The sequence below is a fragment of the Vulpes vulpes genome, chromosome 1 (assembly GCF_048418805.1).
Source record: "Vulpes vulpes isolate BD-2025 chromosome 1, VulVul3, whole genome shotgun sequence".
Lineage (NCBI taxonomy): Eukaryota > Metazoa > Chordata > Mammalia > Carnivora > Canidae > Vulpes > Vulpes vulpes.
The window spans coordinates 67,254,737-67,273,928 of NC_132780.1; the positions used below are offsets into that span (position 1 = coordinate 67,254,737).

The window sequence follows — 19,192 nt, forward strand, 5'->3', positions numbered from 1 at the left end:
CTCACAAATGATAAACAGGAAAGGCAAGACTCAGTTCTGCAACACGACCTCCTAAAGAGCTTGCACGCAATGACCATGACCAATGAGGAAAACAGGGTCGAACTCGGGGCTCACAGCTCAGCGATACAGGCTGCATAAGTAAAAGGCCCAGTGACTGTCTCCACTCTAAGTGCTGTTCGCCTTCCATCTCCTGGGGGTCTGTGGTCTCTGGGCTAGAGTCTGTTTGCAGCACGGACGGGGCACTGCGCCCCTGTGGGATGCGCCAGCCCTGGCCCGGAGCACCGCTTCTCTCCACAGTGAGCCTCGTCTGCTCTCCCGTAAATGCAGGGTTGCATGGCATGCTCCCCAGGGCCCTGTGGGCAGTGACGTCCCGTTCCATTGGTCCAGCCAGCAGAGGACCCACTGTGTGTCACCTGGAGCATGGACAATGACAAGCCAGACCCCACACCCATTGCCTGGTGCTTTGGTCCTGGGGTCTGGGGGCTGCGGGGGTGCAGGGAAGGCCGGGCCCAGTAGGTGCCATGGGGCGACCTGTAGCTCTGCCCATGGCCCTCTCTACTGACTTGTGGGCCTTTTAGAGGCCAAGGGACACCGAGGTCACTGTAGTTGCCAGGGTCTGGTATTGGTCCAGGAACAGACCAGCAGTGGAACGGAAGAGGAAGGTCAGAGAAAGGCCCGGGGTTTTCCCCTGTAAAGCCCACCCTGCAAAGGAGCACAAGCACCGTGTGCTGTGGGGGATTCACAGGCTGCCTCCTCGTCCCCATGACGACCCCGTGAGGTGGGTTCCAAGGCCAAACCCCCCTCTAAGCAACAGCTGGGATGCAGGATGCATGCTCCGAGGCCACTGTGCCCCAGCAGACCCCCCTGCCCCCCGAGACAGGCAGGCAGCACACAGCCCCCGTGGGTGGGGGGGGCGCAGGGGGGCTCCAGGGCATGAGGACCTGAAGCAGAAGCAAAGCCAGTGTGAAGAAAGGGGAAGGTAGGAGGCTGTCCTGTGACCAGGAGTGAGACAGGACTTCTTTGTTCTCTGATTGTGGTAAAATACACATAACGTCGTATCAGTCATTCTAACCATTTGTAAGTGGTATCAGATCCACTCACAGCGAGTATAACCTGGTATAGCCGTCCTCACCACTGTCTATACCCACAACTGTGTCAGCATCGCAAACAGAAGCTCTTCCCAGCACCTGGCTCCGTCCCTTGCTGTTTCTGGGAGCTTGACCACTGTAGGGACCTCAAAGAGATAGAGCCTTACAGTATTTGCTCCTCCGTGTCTGGCTTGTTTCACTCTGTGTAATGTGTTTGGGGTTCCTCGTGCTGTGGCGTGCATCAGAATTTTATTACTTTTTAAGGAGCGATCGCACTCCGCTGCCCAGATAGAGTGCACTTTTTGTTTATCTGTTCGTCATCGACAGACGCTCAGGCTGCTTCCACCCCTTGGCCGTGTGAGTAATGCTGCTGTGAACACGAGCGTGGGGTGTGAAGGTGTCCGTTTGAGTTCCTGTCTTCAGTTCCTGGGGATGTAAACCTAGGAGTGGAATGGCTGGGCCACGCGGCGGAGCTGTGTCCACCTGTTTGAGGAGCTGGCACGGTGTGTTCCACTGAGTCTGTGCTGTGGCACATTTAACCAGCTCAGGCACAGGCGTCCCAAGTTCTTGCTCCAACCTCTCCAATGCTTGTCATTCCCCCACCCCCACTTTTCTTTTATTACAGTCATTCTTTGGGAAGCATTTCTTAAATAAAACTTTAAAATTGCACACCACAAGGGCCAGAACATAGATGGATTAAATGCCTGGTCCAGTAACACACACTTAAACGGGTCACTCGTAGGAACATTGGAGGAGATTCCCTCCCTCTGCTCACGTGGGCGCCACAAGGTCACTGCCCCTGGTGTATCAATTTGCTTATGGGAATCTTGGGGTTATTCTTATTCTCAAGTGGTGGGCCTTTTTGGCCGGTTTATTTTTGCCTCAAAATTAATTCCAGCTGCGTTCCCAGATGGCTACACTTTGGACAGCGTCAGCACTAAAACCATTAATAATGTAATTGATTAAAACACACTAATGTTGGAAAAAATCCCTAGTGCCTGCGTATCCTCAGGGACAGAGAGAAGCAATCTTCTTCTTGATTTCCAGTTCTGCCAGAAATGAGAAGATGGCGATTTTGTGACCCTAAATGATTCAAGCAAGGATCATTCATATGCATATGCTAACACTCTTGGAGGAAGAAGTGTCAGGGGCCCCGGCTAATACCAGATATCACCCTGCAGGTTACTCATTACTTACAAAGGGACATATGGGTCCTTACAGTAAGAGACCGGTGATTTGTCACTTTGATCAAATTTAGCTTCACATAGAGAGGGTACTGCAACATGCACACCTCTCCTGCTGCCATCAGAGGTGCACAGCATCACCTAGGAGAGACTTTTGCTGAAAAAGACCCTTAGTCCTATGAAGACTCCAGCCCTAACCTCAGTTCACAAGAAATAAAGGAGTTAGAGCCACCAGTTGAGCAACAATCAGACAAACCCAGAATATGAAACAATCTACAAGAAACTGGCCTGGCCTTCCCAAAAAGTCCACAAAACATGACAAAAACAAACAAACAAAACCATGGGATAGTTCTATTCTGAGATAAAGAAATATAACAACCAAATGTGATGTGTGAACCTTGTCTGGATCCCACATTGGGTAAACTAACAGCTGTACATGGCATGGTAGGGGCGTGTTGAACGTGGATTGGGTATCAGATGACGTTGTGAAATGATTGTTAAGTTTCTTTGAGGTGACATTCGGGTCAGGGGTTATGTAAGAGATTGTCCTTACTCCCAGGAAATGCTGCTTGCACACATACCTAGGAGTCAAGTGTCACGGGGTCCATGATTTAGTGTTAGTTTTGGCTGCAGTGTGTGTATGTGTGGAGAGAGAGAGACACGCAGAGACAGAGAAGGACCCAGAAGGAAAGCAAATGTGTCAGAGAGCAGACAGCTGTCGATTCCAGGTGGATGACTCAAAGGTGATCATTATCCTACTGTTTCAACTTTTGTGTCTGCTTGGAAATTATTGCAACAAAACGGGGGGGGGGGCAGTTATTTGTAGCTAATGTTTTATATTCTGAGTTCTCTAGAACACCATTCCTGCCTCTTGAAAGGCTGTGTTTTTCTGTCTTGCAGTTCGGGACCGAGTCCGATCGAAGATGGAGAGAGACATTTTGGCAGAAGTGAATCACCCTTTCATTGTAAAGCTTCATTATGGTAAATAGAGTAAAACATAACCTACTTACTACTTCTGCGGTTTTCCTCTCTGAGGGAGCAAAATGCCCTCTTTTAACCAGAAACCGAAGTGAGGGGCTATAGTTTGTTACTGATTAAATCATCATTGATAAAGTAGTGAGAGAAAGAGAGAAAGAAAGAAAGAAAGAAAGAAAAAGAAAGAAAGAAAGAAAGAAAGAAAGAAAGAAAGAAAGAAAGAAAGAAAGAAAGACTCTTGGCCTAGATTGGAGTGAATCTATGACATATTTTTGTGTTGTTTTAAAGTAAAATGCTTTATGCCCAATAATTTCTTTAACCAGAATGGCATCACCTTCTATATTTCAAGTGAATACTGTGTTTCAAGCATTTTAAAGAGAGTAGCTCACTGAACCCTCAAAACTTTCTTTCAAGGGAGGTCATTGTTTCCATGTCCTGGAAGAGAAATGAGACACAATCAAATGATTGTGATTCTTGTGGCCACAAAACTCCTTTGGGTTTGCTTTCTTCCATTTCTCTCCTCTGGGAAGCAGTAAGTGAAATCTTCAGATTAAAAATAATGAATGAGGGGCGCGAGACTGCATTCACGCTTACTCCCCTACTGAATAATTAGCATGAGGGAAGTATAGAAAATAAAACAAAACCAAAAAAACAAACAAACAAACAAAAAAAAACCCCAACCCACTTCATTGGTTTCAAAGCTCCAGGTGTGGGGGATTGTCCATGACATTTTCACAAATCAGAAGGAAGCAAAGGTGTAAGCTGTGCCCAGAGGTGGGAGGGCGGAGGCTTGTCACTCTGCTGGTTAACTTTTGATGATGTTACTAAGAAAACACCTCAGTCTTACATAGAGAGTGTGTGGCTTATCCTTTCAAAGCTAGTTAGAGTGAATATGGGTGTGAAGTCACTGGAAGGTGGCTGTGGCCGCAGGCAGGTGTCTGACCTGACTCATAGCAGCCCCGGGAGGTGGACCCCCCCACACACAGCCACCTGTGCAGCCCCTGCTTGTTAGCCGCTGTCAGATCCAGTCCCATGTGTCATTTCAGCTGGTTTCCAGAGGATTTCCCTGAAGAACAGCTGAGCATCTTTCGAAGATTTTTTAAGCTGTCTTCCATGTCAGCTCTGTGGTTGATCAAACGACATTTGTTGTCCTTTTGCCCGTCAAGCCCTAAGAGAGAGGATTTAATCCATACTTCACTTTATACGATTCTGACAAGGATTTTTTTTTTGTTAGAAGCTGTCTGTTTCTAAAACCCTAATGCATAGAATGTTTCTAGTGTTTTCTTTTAGAAAATAAAAAGTTTTCAAGTTAGCTGGGATATCAGGACCCCCTACATCTGCACTTTCTGTGTATGCAAAATAGATACCAGATGATAGATCATCAATAACATTGAACTGAGTATCAATAGTCAATAGTGGTTTGTTTCTCTCAACCCTCACATGCACGTTCAGCCCCCTTTGGGGCAAGGTACACCTGGCTAAATGGTGGACAAGACCAGAAACATAAACCTAGTTTGCGGTGATCAAACCTAGAACATGGGCTCCACTCACCTTTAGTCTGATGCATGGGGTCAACCGGTCACCAACGCTTCCAAATGATGGATTTCCTGACCTGGAGTTGCATAGAATGCAACTTGTCCACCCCGGGTTGGAGCCATCATCCGGCTGCTGACCAAACTCCTCACAGCAAAGCTGTTGGTCCAGTGCAACCCTCGTGTGCCCAGAGCCCAGCATCGGCAGTGGTGACGGGAGAGCAGATACATGCCTCCATGTGTCTTCCAGCCCCTCTGGGGTTAAAAAGGAAGGGGGAGCAAAGGAGAGGGGACGAGCGAAGAGAGGTGACCCTCTAGACTCTCAATAAAGGTGGGAAACACAACAGACTCACTCCTGCCGGCCCTTTCCTGGAGTTCTGCCCCAGCAAGTGCCCCCCCTCACCCCAACTCGGCTCCAGTCCTGTTTCTGGAAAGCACCAGCACCGCAGCACGTGTTCTGGGCCCCCAGGATGCCAACCCTCTCTCCTTCCACAGCCTTTCAGACAGAAGGAAAGCTCTACCTGATACTGGACTTCCTGCGAGGAGGGGACCTCTTCAGCCGGCTCTCCAAAGAGGTACTGGGGGCAAAGGGGGATGGCGAGCATTCGGGGGTCTGTGTGTGTGGTGTGCATACTGAGTGTGCACTGCAGGGGTGCAGTGTGTGTGCTGCCACTACGTGCTAATGATGTGCCTGTCTGTGTGTGTGAGACTGTACTATGTCAGTGTGTATGCTGAGTGTGAGAATGTGTGTCAGTGTGTGCTGTGTGTACATGTGGTGTGCATGCTGTCAGCATGTGTGATAATGTGTGTCTGTCAGTGTGCATGCTGTATGTGGTGGGTGTGCTGCGATTATGTGCAAATGGTGTGTGCGCAATGTGTGTGTCAGTGTGCATGCTGTGTATGTGAGTGTGTTTGTGGTGTGCATGCTGTGTGTGCATGTGGTGTGCATGCTGTCAGTATGTGTGACAATGTGTGTGTCAGTGTGCATGCTGTATGTGGTGTGTGTGCTGTGACTATGTGCAAATGGTGTGCATGTCAGTAAGTGTGAGAGTGTGTGCTGTGTCAGTGTTATATGCTGAGTGTGTGAGAATGTGTGTGTCAGTGTGCGTGCTGTGTGTGCATGTAGTGTCCATGCTGTCAGTATGTGTGAGAATGTGTCTGTCACATGCGTGCTGTGCGTGTGAGAGTGTGTGTGTCAGTGTGTATGCTGTGAGTGTGTGGTGTGCGTGCAGTGCTGCTGGGGTTATGTGGTGTGTGTGGGATGCGTGTGCATGGGAACATTGTGTATGTGCATGAACGTGTCTGTTTGAAGAAGTGGCATGAGCCCTACGGAGAAGCCCTCTGTTACCCTAGGAAGACTTTCAGCAAACGGCCCTCCCGGGGGCACCGTGCAGCACCCTGACTCCCGACCCCTGACCCCTGAGTGCGGCCCCATGTGGAGAAGGAGCAGAGGGCCCTACAGTGGCAGCTGAGGAAGAAATCTCCCCATCTCTCACTTTCCATCGGGTCTTCTTGCAGGAGGTCTCCATGACCGCAGGCCACTTCTGGACCCAGGGCCTTGTCCTTGACCTCGCGGTCCTGTTATAGGAATTGTCCAGAATGTTACCCAAGGCCACACGAAAGCTCTCTGGCCCCTAGTGGATGTGAAGAGTGTGAAGAGCTCTCTCCTGCCCCAGGCAGCAGTAGCACTGGGCTCAAATCCCAGAGACCCCATGCAGTATCTTTCCCCCCTGAGCCCCCCCAACCCACCCCCCACCCCTGGTCAGTCTTACCTGGCCCCGTGCTCATCAGCCTGAGACAATGCGTTCAAACTGCCCTCTCCCCTTCTCTCTCCCTCCCACTTTTTGGCCGGGAGATCCTTCCATCCTGCATGGACCTCCAAAGTGAACCACAGATCAAAATGGAGCAGAAATGGGGGTCCCAGAGTCTGTGAGAAGCTCTCTCCCTCCGATTTTTAAGGGTCCCTCAGGCAGTGCATCATTGATATTTTGGGCTCCTTGCAGTAAAGTCAGATCCTAGTCCTACAAAGAGCCATTCTGGAGCAGGTGTCTGTCCCTGCTTGTGCTCACATGTTCCCAGAGATGCAGAACGGTTGGCATCTGCCCATTTCTCACCTGATAAGTATTGATTTCCCCTTCCCCTCTCAGGCCATTTGGGGTTTGAGTTTGCCCAGCATGTGGCATGACACACCCCGTCGTTGGGCTTCTTGACCAAAAGGCAATAATAATTAGCACAAAGCCCTGTATGACCTCACGAGGGGAGCGTGTGTCTCCCACAACACCATTCATTCCAGAATAAAGGTAAAGTTGTCAAATGTGGGCGCACCAGATTCTCAGAAACAACATGGGAAAGTATCCTCTTTCTGCTCTCTCTTGGAACAAGGCCACTGGACAGCATCCTGTCGTGTGTGGGCCGCGGTACTGACTTCCTCCAAGGACGCACATCCGTGGGTGTTTCATTCCTATACAGACACTATTTGTCATCTATACTTGGGGACCATACTGAGATGAGCCCTGGGAACTGGACAAGTAGAGAAATACGGTTGTGCTCTGAGCACGGAACCGCAGACAACCCGTGGTGGTTCTAGACAGAAAAAGTCGGAGTGGAGAGAATATGATTGCTAGCAGAATCTGATTAAAAGTAAATCTGTGGACTATGTCAACTGATTTAGAAAAGAAGACTAGCCAGGAGAGGTGCCCATTGAGCGCAGGAGATAGAGCAGGAGGCTCCAAAGGCCAGAAGGGCAATGAGGGTTGACAGCCCCAGAGGTCACCACCCAGGACCAAGGGGCATGAGGCCCGGCCCCGATGGGGGGTATCCCTTCTGTGGAATGGATGTGCTCCACCTGTTCCAGCCTGACGTTGTCACCATCCAGTTCCCCAAACGGCCCTTGTTCTAACTCTGTGTACTGGGCTGTCTGCTGCTTATGTGTTGATTCCTCATGTGTCTGCGTTCAGAGAGAGCTCAGTGATAACGTACCCTTCTAGTCTCTGTGACGCTGATTTCTCACGGTGAATGTAAAGAATGGTTTGTGATGACAATCTGGCTTCCTAGTAAGGTGACTTTAAACAGTACGCGCTGATTATAACAAGCACCACAGGTACGAAAGTGTCCCTCGGATGATGGCTTTCAAGTGTGCTGGGCCTAGCATATGCCTCAGCTCACCTGAGCCAGGATGCCCGACTCATGGACCCTGACACCCATGGGTCCCTCTCAGCCAGCCTCCCCTGGCTCAGGGTGCCTCACTGACTCTACGCCATGTACTTGTTGTCTCTGGTGGAACTCAGCCCACTTTGGGTAGACGGGAGGGAGTCGGGATGCATTCTCAGCAGCCCCTCATCAGGCCTTCGGGATGTTGGGGTGTCACTTCACATCCCAATGACCTATGTTAAAATATCAACCCAGAAAGACATACCCCCCCCCAGTGCTACATCATTCCTGGGTGGGGGGGGGGAGGAGGAGGAGGGAATTAAGTGCCCCACTTACGAGCTAATTAGGCCATCTTGGTAGGGAAGCGCTCTCCTGCCTTCACTCCTCTCCAGACCATAAGGAGAACTCGTTTTCCCGTTGTAAGAGCCAGCAGAGCATCTTGGGGGGAGCCTGTGATCTTCCACAGAGCAGAACTGACTCAAGTGCATTTGCGGGGCTGACTCATGACGTTCTCTAGCAGAGTTCTTCAAAACAAACCAGCCACAGAAGAAGCCGAACAGTCTTGTTCTCTCTTCCTAGGTGATGTTCACCGAGGAGGATGTCAAGTTCTACCTGGCTGAGCTGGCTTTGGCTTTAGATCACCTCCACGGCCTGGGGATCATCTACAGAGACCTGAAGCCCGAGAAGTAAGTGAAGACACAGTAGGACGCCGCCTCCACACCCCACTTCTTGCTGCCCCAGCTGGTAGCTTCTCTGTTTGATTCCCAGATGGGTGCCCAAAAGGGTGTAGACTGGGGCCATCCTCCTGTGGGCACCTCCCATGCAGGTCCCATCTGCCCACCCCTGAAAAGGTGCCCAAACAGGTGAGAGGCACTGGGAATGATGGCGTATCCATCCTCGTAACAACACGTCAGGGGAAGGCCAGGCTCGGGCCGAGTCCCTGCTGTTCGGGGTAAGGCTGGGCAGGTAGGGGGCATGCCCCCCACTCCTCCTTGCTTCTCAGCTGCTGCCTCCCCTACGGTGGGGAACTCCTCAGACATGGCCACCTCAATACTAGTTTGCCTCTTCCGCTCCTGTCCATTCTCTGCTGTCCACCTGCAGGGCTAGGAAGCCCTCGCCACGACTTCAACCAGCCATTTCCAGGTGGCAAGTCAGATGAGCTTCTCAGAGAGCTTTTCTAAAAGATTGTGGCACCTGTTTCCCTGGATCTTCTGATAAGATTTTGCGTGTCTTTGGCAACGATCATCTATAATGTTTTAGGATATTTTAGCAATCTATTCTAAATTAAAAGATTAAAGTCCCTCCAAAATCACAGTTTCCATGTGAGGTTTTTTTCTTATATTCTGTGTAGAGCAGACTCATAGGAGTGGGCCACGTGAAGAAGGTGATCAAGTGGGTGCCATTTTGGGTTCAGTAGGGTTGCTTGACCAGAGCCCCAAAGGCCAAGTCCCTGATGTTCTCACTCACTATTCACTGTCCTGTGAGACCATTCGATCCCACCCATGGAGGGTGAGGTCCATGACTGCTGGTGGACAAGGTAGAGGCTGGTGGGACCTACCAGCTTTGGCCATAAGGCAGCCTGTACACTTGGGCTGACTCATCACCAAGGGCTCGGGCCGTGGGGTTCCAACCCATGCTCCACAGCCTTTCCTCCATCTACACCGAGCTGAGGAGAAGACAGCTCTTCTCTGATGCCATTTTTATTAGATGTGGTGGTCGTTTATGGGAAACATCTGGGCAACATGGTGTCCATACATGGTACACTTGTCCAACACCAGAAGGACGTGGCTTTGACTTAACTACCTACAGTAGTTAGCTACAGTACGCCATCACTGGCTGCACGCGTCAATAAAAGTTTAAATAATCTCAAAAGGCCTCATCTTCAGCATCTCGGAGGAGAGAACAGTATCCTATTAACTCCAGCTGCCTCCCTCAGAGAGCGGTAGTGTGAGGCAGGTCTCAAAGCTGTGAGCCCCAGGCACTCGTTAGGGCGTGCACCCTGGTTCTCTCTCTCTTTAAAGGTCAAAGGGATCTTTACAGTTAAAAATAGTAATATTTAATTGCAGAGTTGAAGAAAGAAGATTTTGTTGTCAATTAGAATTAGTAAGGGATTAATCTTGAAAGCTGCTCCTTTCTGGGTAGGTCCCAAATTATAACTGAAAAGCAAAGATGAAAACATTCACCTCTTTCATGATAAATTGGCATTTTAATTATGTGCTGTAACATTTTCCTTCACATTTCAATTAAATAGTAGGTCTCTTTTTTTTCAATCCCATGGCAGATTTTTTCAATTGTGGTAAAAAGAAAAAAAAAAAAAAACAATAGAAAATTAGCACCGTAACCATTATTAAATGTGCAGCTCTGGCTGTGTGCACACTCACGTGTACCATGCAGCCACCAGCACTGTCCTTCTTCCAAACTCTCTGCATCTTGCAAAACTGAAACTCTGTCCTGGTGAGACGCTCACACCCCACATCCTCCCCTGCCCAACCTCTGACACCCCCTACTTTCTACCTCTATGAATCTGAGTGTTCTGGGTCCCTCGTATGAGTAGAAGGCACATTTCCTGTGTTGTGCCTGGCTTACTGCACTCAGCACCTTGTCCTTTGGTCCATCTGTATGCTGGTGTGGGTCAGAATGTCACTACTCTCCCTGACTGTTGAAGGCATCCCATATGAATCCTCAAGGCCTTGCTTTGCTTTTTCTCCATTCTGCTTCTGGTCTCTTTAAGGCTGGGCTAGTACCCTCCAGGAGCTGATGGAACAGGATTTAATTACAGCAAAAAAAGAAACAGAAGACTAGGAGTCCTGGGGTCCCCAAGGCCTGGAAGAGGGGCTTCCTCCAGTGTTGGCCAGCCTCTGCCCTTATAGGATCTCCCTCTGCCCTGCAATGAAGAACACCCTCCCACAGGAGAGCTAGGAAGGGTGAGGATGACACCCCCTCCAGACTGACACTCTAGATGTCAGGCATTGGTGGGACGAGGGCTTGCAGCCAGTGGGATAGCTCCTACAGCAAGGTGAAGCCTGCCGAGCCCCAAGCCTCCTCAAAGCCAGAGCCCAAGGTATCACAGGCTTCCCCGGCAGAGCTGGGTCAGTCCCGAGAGGCAGGGTGGGACTCAGAGAGGGGTGATATGAAGAAATAGTGCCTCTGGCCATTGAGGACCTGCCTGGATCAGGAAAAACTCAAGAGGCTCCAGATTCCCCACACACCAAGGCATTCTTGAGCCCTCTCAATCACGTCCTTCATGCAGTACGGTTGGAAGGCTTCCTGAACCTTCCTGTAGGCTACAGAAAGTCTCAAACCTGTAGGCCCCTGCTTCTGTTGGGTTAACCCCAAACACTGGATTGGAATCCACCTGTGGCTCAGCAGAGAAGCTGCTGACTGGGGAAGCAGTGATCCCAAAGCCCACGTCTGCCTGTAGCAGGTGACACCTGTGTGGTGACTGCTGCCCTGGCTGCCCTGGCTGCCCTGCTGTGCCCCCCTGAGATCAGCATGACCCTCAGCTGACCAGGGCTCTTGTAAAGCATGTTTTCTTCCCTCTCTTTCAGCATCCTGCTGGACGAAGAGGGACACATCAAGATCACAGGTTTGTAAAGGACAGCAGTGTCCCTGGTAAATGTGGGGAGCAGCTCGGAATCAAAGCCCTCATCCCACCAGCATCTGCTGATATGGGTCTCACTTTTGGCTGAAGTTTTCTTCCATAGGGATTAGCTATGTAGGAGTGTGTCCTCTGGGCACTCAGACTTTCCAGGTCCCCTTCCTTTCCTCCCTCCTGACCACAGAACCTTCCATCACCTTCCCTGCACCTCTCATCCCTGGCTGTTTTGTTCAAGGATGATGAGGCACAGGACCCACCTCAGGGCAATACTGGTGCTCTCCTGGGTAGCACGTCCCGACCCCACAGCCTCCTTCCCACCTTCAGTTGCCCTGTATGAATCCACATGTGAGCCTGCCTTCCTACTAAAACCTCAGACCCCTCCAGTGCCACCACATTAGGGGACACTGAAAACACACTCCCTAGTTCCATGACATCCGTTGTAGTCATGTCCTCTTGCTGCTGTCACGGTCTCCACGGTCTCCATACAGTCGGTGGCTTACAATGACACAGCTTCTCATCTTCCTGTTCCAGAGGCCACAAGTCCAGAATGGGCCTCAGGGGCTACCGTCAGGTTGTCAATGAGGCTACGTTCCTTTCTGGAAGCTCCAGGGAGCCTGTTTACTGCCTTCTCCATCTTCTAGGAGCTGCTCATATTCCTCAGCTTGTGGCCTCATCCTCCCTCTTTACAGCCAGCAGCACAGCACCTCCTAATCTCTGTGACCCTGCCCCCAAATCCACAGAAGGGCCCTTGTGTCACAGGGCCCACCTGGATAACCCAGGATCACCAGCCCACGTCAAGATCCTTGGCGTCAGCAGCTCTGCAGGACCCCACTTCTTGGGAGGTGACCTGCTCACAGCTTCTGGGGCTTTGGCTGCGGTGCTCTCTGGGGGCCATCCTCCCGTGAGCTGCCCTGCTGACCTGGTTCTGCCTCCTGTGCAAACACGCCCACTCCTGCATGTCCACCGATTTGCTGTTCCTGAACTAACGCTCTCCTCTCTTCCCCTGGAAGCATGTCCCTGCTCAGGGGGCCTGGTCGACCCCTGCTCTTTCCTCAGAGCTTACCTCGGCACCCCTTCTTCCTGAAACCTCTCTTCCCTGCTCTGTGGCCCCCATGAGGTCACACTGCCCCTCTGTTGCTGGCCTGCATCCCCCCCACCCTGTCTTCTCAAGGGTGGGTTTACCTGGTCTTCACGGATCCCCAGTACTTGGTGGAGTGCACGTAGTAACCGGCAATAAACATCGACTAAATAGTTTTACGTGCTTGTTAATGTTCAAAGTTAGAGTTTTGAAATGTTTCATGAATTTATATACCAGAAGCTGATTATCCATTTAATCGAACCTTCAGGCCACCCACTCCTGGCATAGAGTCCTAGGGAGCCTAAAATGTCATGCCATCGGAGTTTTGCAGCATGTGGTAGAGATTTAAGATTCTGTTAATACTTTCAAAGTTTTCTCTGCCAAACGACGAATTGCACATATCATATAAAAGTCACACTTGTGCCTGGTAGCTGGAAGGCATTTTGAGCTATAATGTCAAATTTTTCTATTACAGCATTTCAGCTTTCTCTGGTTCAATAATCATTATTATTATTATTATTATTCATGACCCCAAGGTAATAATATGTGATAATTTGCCATTTTGACCAGGCACAGTTTACAAACAACCCCCTCCCACACTCTAATGTGCAAAGCAAACCACTACGCTGTGAGTGAGCAAACCCACCCGTGGGTGTTTAATGTTCTCGCTCAGCATGCGACCTTACTCTACCCTCCCGAGGCCCTGGAAGGAACTGATGGATATCATCCTTCTTCCCAAACATGCTGAAACTGAGGGTGCCATCATCTTGGAGCCAATGTGTCCCCTGTATCCCTCACCCACTAAGTGCATTAACGCACAGGCTTTGAAAAAAGATAGAACACACTGAGGATTTCTTGGAGGAGGGAGACGGGAAGCGCTCACTGCATTCCCACGGCAAATGCTCCACAACCTTTATCAGACGTGCCTCACCACAGGGATCTCCTTCCCCGGTAGCCTTCTGCCTCTAACTCCCTTCCAGCCCTTTCTTTCGGAGCTACCACTTCCGTCTTCCGTCCCATCTCCTCCGAGCAGCACCACATGCTCCTGCATCCTGGCCCGCGGACCTGCACACCGGAGTGCCCGTCCACCTGCTGTGCCCCTTCAACAGGGGCACACTCCTGGGACTCCTTGTCAGTCTCTAAGAAATACAGCTTCTTGATCCTGTTACCAGGCACCCCAAGCTTTGTAGATCCCTGGGAGGCCTTGACTTGGGGAACTGACCGTGCGGGGGCATGATGACTCTTGCATCCAAGGCGGGTTCTGTGGCCAGGACAGAGCGGGTGGGAGAAGTGACGCCCAGCCGAGCACAATGCACATATGTGACACAGAAGCTCGCAGGTTAGGACTCAGCATAGAAACAGTTCTGGTGCCTCAGACTGAGGCGGTGCTGTGTGCTGTTCCACTTGCAGATTTCGGGCTGAGTAAGGAGGCCATCGACCACGACAAGAGAGCGTACTCGTTCTGCGGGACGATAGAGTACATGGCCCCCGAGGTGGTGAACCGGCGGGGACACACGCAGAGCGCCGACTGGTGGTCCTTCGGCGTGCTCATGGTAATGGTCTTCCCCGGTCCGCGTCAGCCTCCCTTGTCGCGGGTCCCCAGCGCCCGTGCCCATCCCCACGTAGGCTCAGAGGTCCGGGAATGGCCAAGGAAAACCGTGCTTGCAGTGTATACAGGCAGTGTCCTGTGTGCCCTGGGGACAAGGAAGCCACCAGATTCCTGACCCTACCACTTCTCCGCCCATCCCAAATTCCCACCGCCAGGAAACAGAACTGGGATTCAGATAAGGACACACATGTATTAAGCGTCAAACCCTCTTGCTACTTAACATTTCTACGGTCTGGGCATGAAGAGTTTAAGGGATGTGGTGATTTTCACATTAAAGACATTTTCTTATGTCAAACACAAAATCCTTCTACTTAGTCACAAAAATTAACATGAGCCAAAATATACATGGAGTGAGACATTTTTACATCTACATCTAGAAACTTGAATTTTCTTAGCTTGCGAGTTCACAGACCGAGCCCATACCCAGACACCACCTAGCCCGGGGGATCCTGTAGTCGTTATAGAAGTGGTGTTGGCTCCCTCCGCCTGTCCCCAGAGGGGACATGTGGTCCTTCCTCTCCTTCCTTGCCCTGTCACTCCGCCCGTCCTTCCAGCAGGCTCTGTGCCCGTGGCCCTCCATGCTCCCCGTGCCCTCTGCCCAGACTGGACTTCTGATGCAGTGGAGGGTCACTCAGCCTGTGTGGCTTCCATGCGTCCAGGCCACCTGTCTTGACACCACACAACGTGCCTTGCTTCCTGGCTGCAGGACCGCTGGGCTGTGTCCGGCGGCGGGGTTCAGAGGCGTTGCCTGGGGAACCGTAGCTTGGCTCTGTCTTGTGTCTTCTTGGCACTTTGACAAGCTGCTGTTATAAATCTGTCATCTTATGGTGTGAATCCCCACCTCGGGGTGTCTCCCCAGCACGAGGCATTTCCTAAGCACCACCGTGACCTTCCGCATGGACTCCCATCACAGACAGGCCCCCATGCTCAGCGAGCTCTGTGTCCCCCGGGGACGACATGCCTGTGGGCTCCCCATTCTAACCACCTGGGGTCCCCCTGCGCTGCCTGGTCCCAAAGCTATAGGAATGCTCTGGGGTTTGGAGAATATCACACAGAAGATGGTTCTTGGCTTTTCTAAAGGAGACCTGGTCCCAGCGCTGGCTGGCATCGCTGACACACCAGGAGCCATGGGCCCCGGGTGCTGGGCGTTTCTTACTGAACCGGCGGGATCACTTTAGTCGAAAGGATTCCACATTCAGTGTCTGACAGCAGCTGGAGAAGCTCATGGTGCTGGTTCCAGTTCTGTTTTGTTCAGCAGCAGGAAGCGGGGCGGGGGGGTCACTGTGATAATAGAGTGAGTCTCTTGGCTCTCAGCGTTCATGAGGCACCTTCGTAACTCACCTGAACCAAAAAAATCTTTACATTATGCAGCAAAGATACCATTCTTTCTGGTATTAGGTGTGGAAATAAGGCTCCAGAATCTTCAGTGATTGGTTTGAGATCACACCATTGTTCTCAAAACCACATTCCCATTTCGTCCTGCCCACCGAACCCTTGGGCCTCACGTGGCAACCAGCCTGCAGCCAGATGTCAGGACTCCTGCATTCGGCACTTCCACGGGCAACCCCAGGAGTGCGTTCCAAACTGCCATTTGCAATAGAAATTCAGGTCTACTGTGGCATTGAGTGTCGTGTCTGAGCTTGGCCTCGGGAAGAGGTCAGTTGAGGGCATGTTGTGTTTACAAGGTGCCCCCCACTAGCTTTGTTAAAGAGGGTGTAGGTCCGTGGAGGGAGCACCTGGAGGAACGGTCTGCACACTGGAGGGGCCACTGCCCATCCCTGGCATTTCTCCGCCGAGGAACTACACCTGTGTCCTCTGATGATGCAAGAGGGCCCCCCTGAGAGTTCGGATGAAGACACCCACACAGATGGTGGAGATCCTTGTCCTGGAGCAAAGTCATATGTCTGAAGTCAAGCACTTGTCGCCAGAATAGAATGGTCTCAGTAGTGATGGTCTCCATAGCAACGGTAGATCGCTGTCTCCACACTTGTCTGGAACTCAGGCTCTAGGAGGACGTTGAAGTTGAGGGCTCTGTAAACATTTTCTGAATGCTCCGGTATCATATGTGAGACTATCGGAGATACTTTTCCCGTTCTTCACCAGCACTGAGCATGTGTGGGGGCTCATACGCAGGTGTCTGTGTAAATTGCTCAGGCACTGTGGCAGTACATGTAGCCAGCTCAGGGCTCAGTCGCCACCCTGGGAAAGGACAGGGAGACCCACACCTTCCCCCTGAGGCTGCTGAGGGAAGCAGATGAGCGTAGCTTCACATGCTCAGAGCAGGGGTGGTGCACCGGGAGATGTGGACTGGTCCATGCCCCGTGCACCTTGACACACCTACACACAAACATACATGCACCTGCTGAGCAAAACCCAGCCTTGTGCGCCCGGCCCCAGGTACTGCTACCAGGTCATATAGTCTATTTCATTGTAGGATTTGTGCTTGTCTCTTTTCAGATTAAGATGTAACTTGCTCTTGAGTTCTTCTTTAAGAATATTGATCAACCAGATGAACCTGAATCGTAGGTTCCCTGCTGTGAAGTGTCTCCCTTATGGAGAACCTTCTTGTTCCACTGCTCACAGCACCATTCAGGCTCCTTCAGTGGTGGTGTCGTGTCTGTGCCCCAGGGCTGGCCACTCTCTTTGGGTTCATTAGATGTCCCGTCAGACAGGGCTTTCAACCCCAGCACTGTTGAGGTTTGAGGCTGGACAATTCTTTGGATGGAGGTTGTCCTGTGCATTGCAGGGTGGAAAGTAGCATCACTGGCCTCTACTCAGTAGACATCACTGGCACCAACACTTCCCATCTCTCCTGACCATCAAAACTGTCCCAGACATCAGGAGATATCCCCTAGGGGACAAAGATGCCCCAGTTGAGAGCCACTGCTTTAGACACATCAAAATATTTATCTTTCTGGAAATTTCATAACTGCTCCCAGTGAAGCTAACCTGAGTCTCTTTGGGTTCCCTCGTACATTTACACAGCCTACCTTGGTACTGACTTTGAATGCATCGGTTGGGGTACCCCCAGCCCATTTGCCAGGGTATGAGAACCCAAGGCAAACCATGGCTTATATTAGTTTTCCCTGGAAACCTTGGTCAGTCTCAGTATTGTTCAACACCAGACCAAAACTCTTACTATGTATAATGTCCCAGGAAAGCTCACCAGTAATGCCCTGATTTAATGAGATACTTAAGTACTGAGAAATTTCTTTTTGAGAATAGTAATACTAAAATGATCTCCTTTGTCCACAGGTGATAGAAAGGGAACCCTTAGAGGGGTGGGAAGTGAAGCCAAACAAAATGGAGAGACACGTATGGGTTGAGGAAATACATAGCCTCACCGTCATCACCACCACCACCATCATCTTCATTACCAAGCAGCATTTATTGAACACTCATGTACGCCAGTGTTGGGTGTTCATAAATGGTTCAGCTCTTCCTACTGTGTTCTTCCTACTGTGTTGCATGGAGAAGGACAATGTAGAAGGAAGAAGAGCAGGCTGGAGGGAGAGAAACACAAAGGACGTGGATCCCGGGAGTCGTAGTCAAAGCTAAGATGTAATCACTAAGCAAATGTGTGCCAGTTGCTGGTTGATCCATAATCAATAGTTACATGATGCACAGACTTTAGGATGGGCACCACCTTTATAGCAATGATTAATAGCTTTCTTTTTCACATGGCCTAAAATGTTTTTCCTTGAAATGGAATTTCATTCATAGTGGACTCAAGAAAGAAAGGAGAGAGGGTAAAGAGGATAGAACCAAAATAGGGAGAGAATGGTCTTTGCCAATATGATTCTATCTTAAGAGATAATTTAGTTTCCATGATTATAAACTTTCATCCTGTTCTGTCAGATAAACAGCTCATATTTCAGAGCATTCTACTTTTCAATTTAGTTATGTTTGTCTACTTTCAGATTCTGTTAGGGACTCTCTTACTCCTGGTGTTTATGACTCATGTCTTAATTGATCACAGGCGGTCTGTTCTGTGAGCCCTTACCATGCGAGTGTAGTAGCGCAGCCTTCAAACACCTCGACAGGCTGGAATTTTTAAAATCCTTTTAAAATTTTACTTTCAGAAAGCAAACCAAGGATATTAATAAAGGCTTAACTACATTCATTTCTTTAAGTTTGTAATTTCACTCCTGGTAGTGAGTGCATCATAAGGGTAACTCCAAATCTTAGGAAAGCTTTTTTTTTTTTTTGTATATTTTATATTTTTACTAGAGTTCTATTTGCCAATGTATAGTATAAAAAGCTTCTGCACAGCAAAAGAAACAGTCAACAAAACTAAAAGACAACCTACAGAATGGGAGAAGATGTTTGCAAGTTACATATCAGATAAAGGGCTAGTATCCAAGCTCTAGAAAGAACTTATTAAACTCAACACCCAAGAAACAAACAATCCAATCATAAAATGAGCAAAAGACATGAACAGAAATTTCACCAAAGAATACGTAGACATGGCCAACAAGCACATGAGAAAATGCTCCGCATCACTTGCCATCAGGGAAATACAAATCAAAACCACAATGAGATACCACCTCACACCAGTGAGAATGGTGAAAATTGACAAGACAGGAAACAACAAATGTTGGAGAGGATGTGGAGAAAGGGAAACCCTCTTGCACTGTTAGTGGGAATGTGAACTGGTACAGCCACTCTTAGGAAAGCTTTTTTGTGCATTTCAATATTACTTATAATAGCAGAAAATTGGAAATGTTCTAAGTGTCCAACAACAAATAAACATATTTTGGTAAATCCATATATAAAGTGATATTATGAAGAGTTTATAATCAGCATGGGAAGTTTTTATATTATTCTGTGAATGGTGAGTATATAAAACCATTATCTGTGTTTTAAAAAAAAAAAACAGCTTCAAGAATGTAGTAGAAGAAAATCACAAATGTTAATTGTGTCTTTCTTTGGATAATGGGATTATGGATCATTATTTTGGTCTTTCTACTTTGATGTA

General features: G+C 49.6%; 1 protein-coding gene across 6 annotated transcripts in view; it reads left to right on the forward strand.

Annotated features, from left to right (window-relative positions):
- RPS6KA2 (ribosomal protein S6 kinase A2) overlaps positions 1–19,192 on the forward strand; it is a 347,615-nt gene that overhangs the window by 267,808 nt on the left and 60,615 nt on the right. For 5 of the 6 annotated variants that reach the window (XM_072766322.1, XM_072766327.1, XM_072766333.1 and 2 more), the window contains 5 exons: positions 3,173–3,253; positions 5,275–5,354; positions 8,509–8,615; positions 11,478–11,515; positions 14,016–14,158. In XM_072766322.1, the coding sequence (XP_072622423.1) occupies positions 3,173–3,253; positions 5,275–5,354; positions 8,509–8,615; positions 11,478–11,515; positions 14,016–14,158 (449 nt within the window). Of the gene's footprint in view, positions 1–2,996; positions 3,016–3,172; positions 3,254–5,274; positions 5,355–8,508; positions 8,616–11,477; positions 11,516–14,015; positions 14,159–19,192 lie in introns of those variants that run through there. The other variant, XM_072766351.1, reaches the window with a different exon arrangement.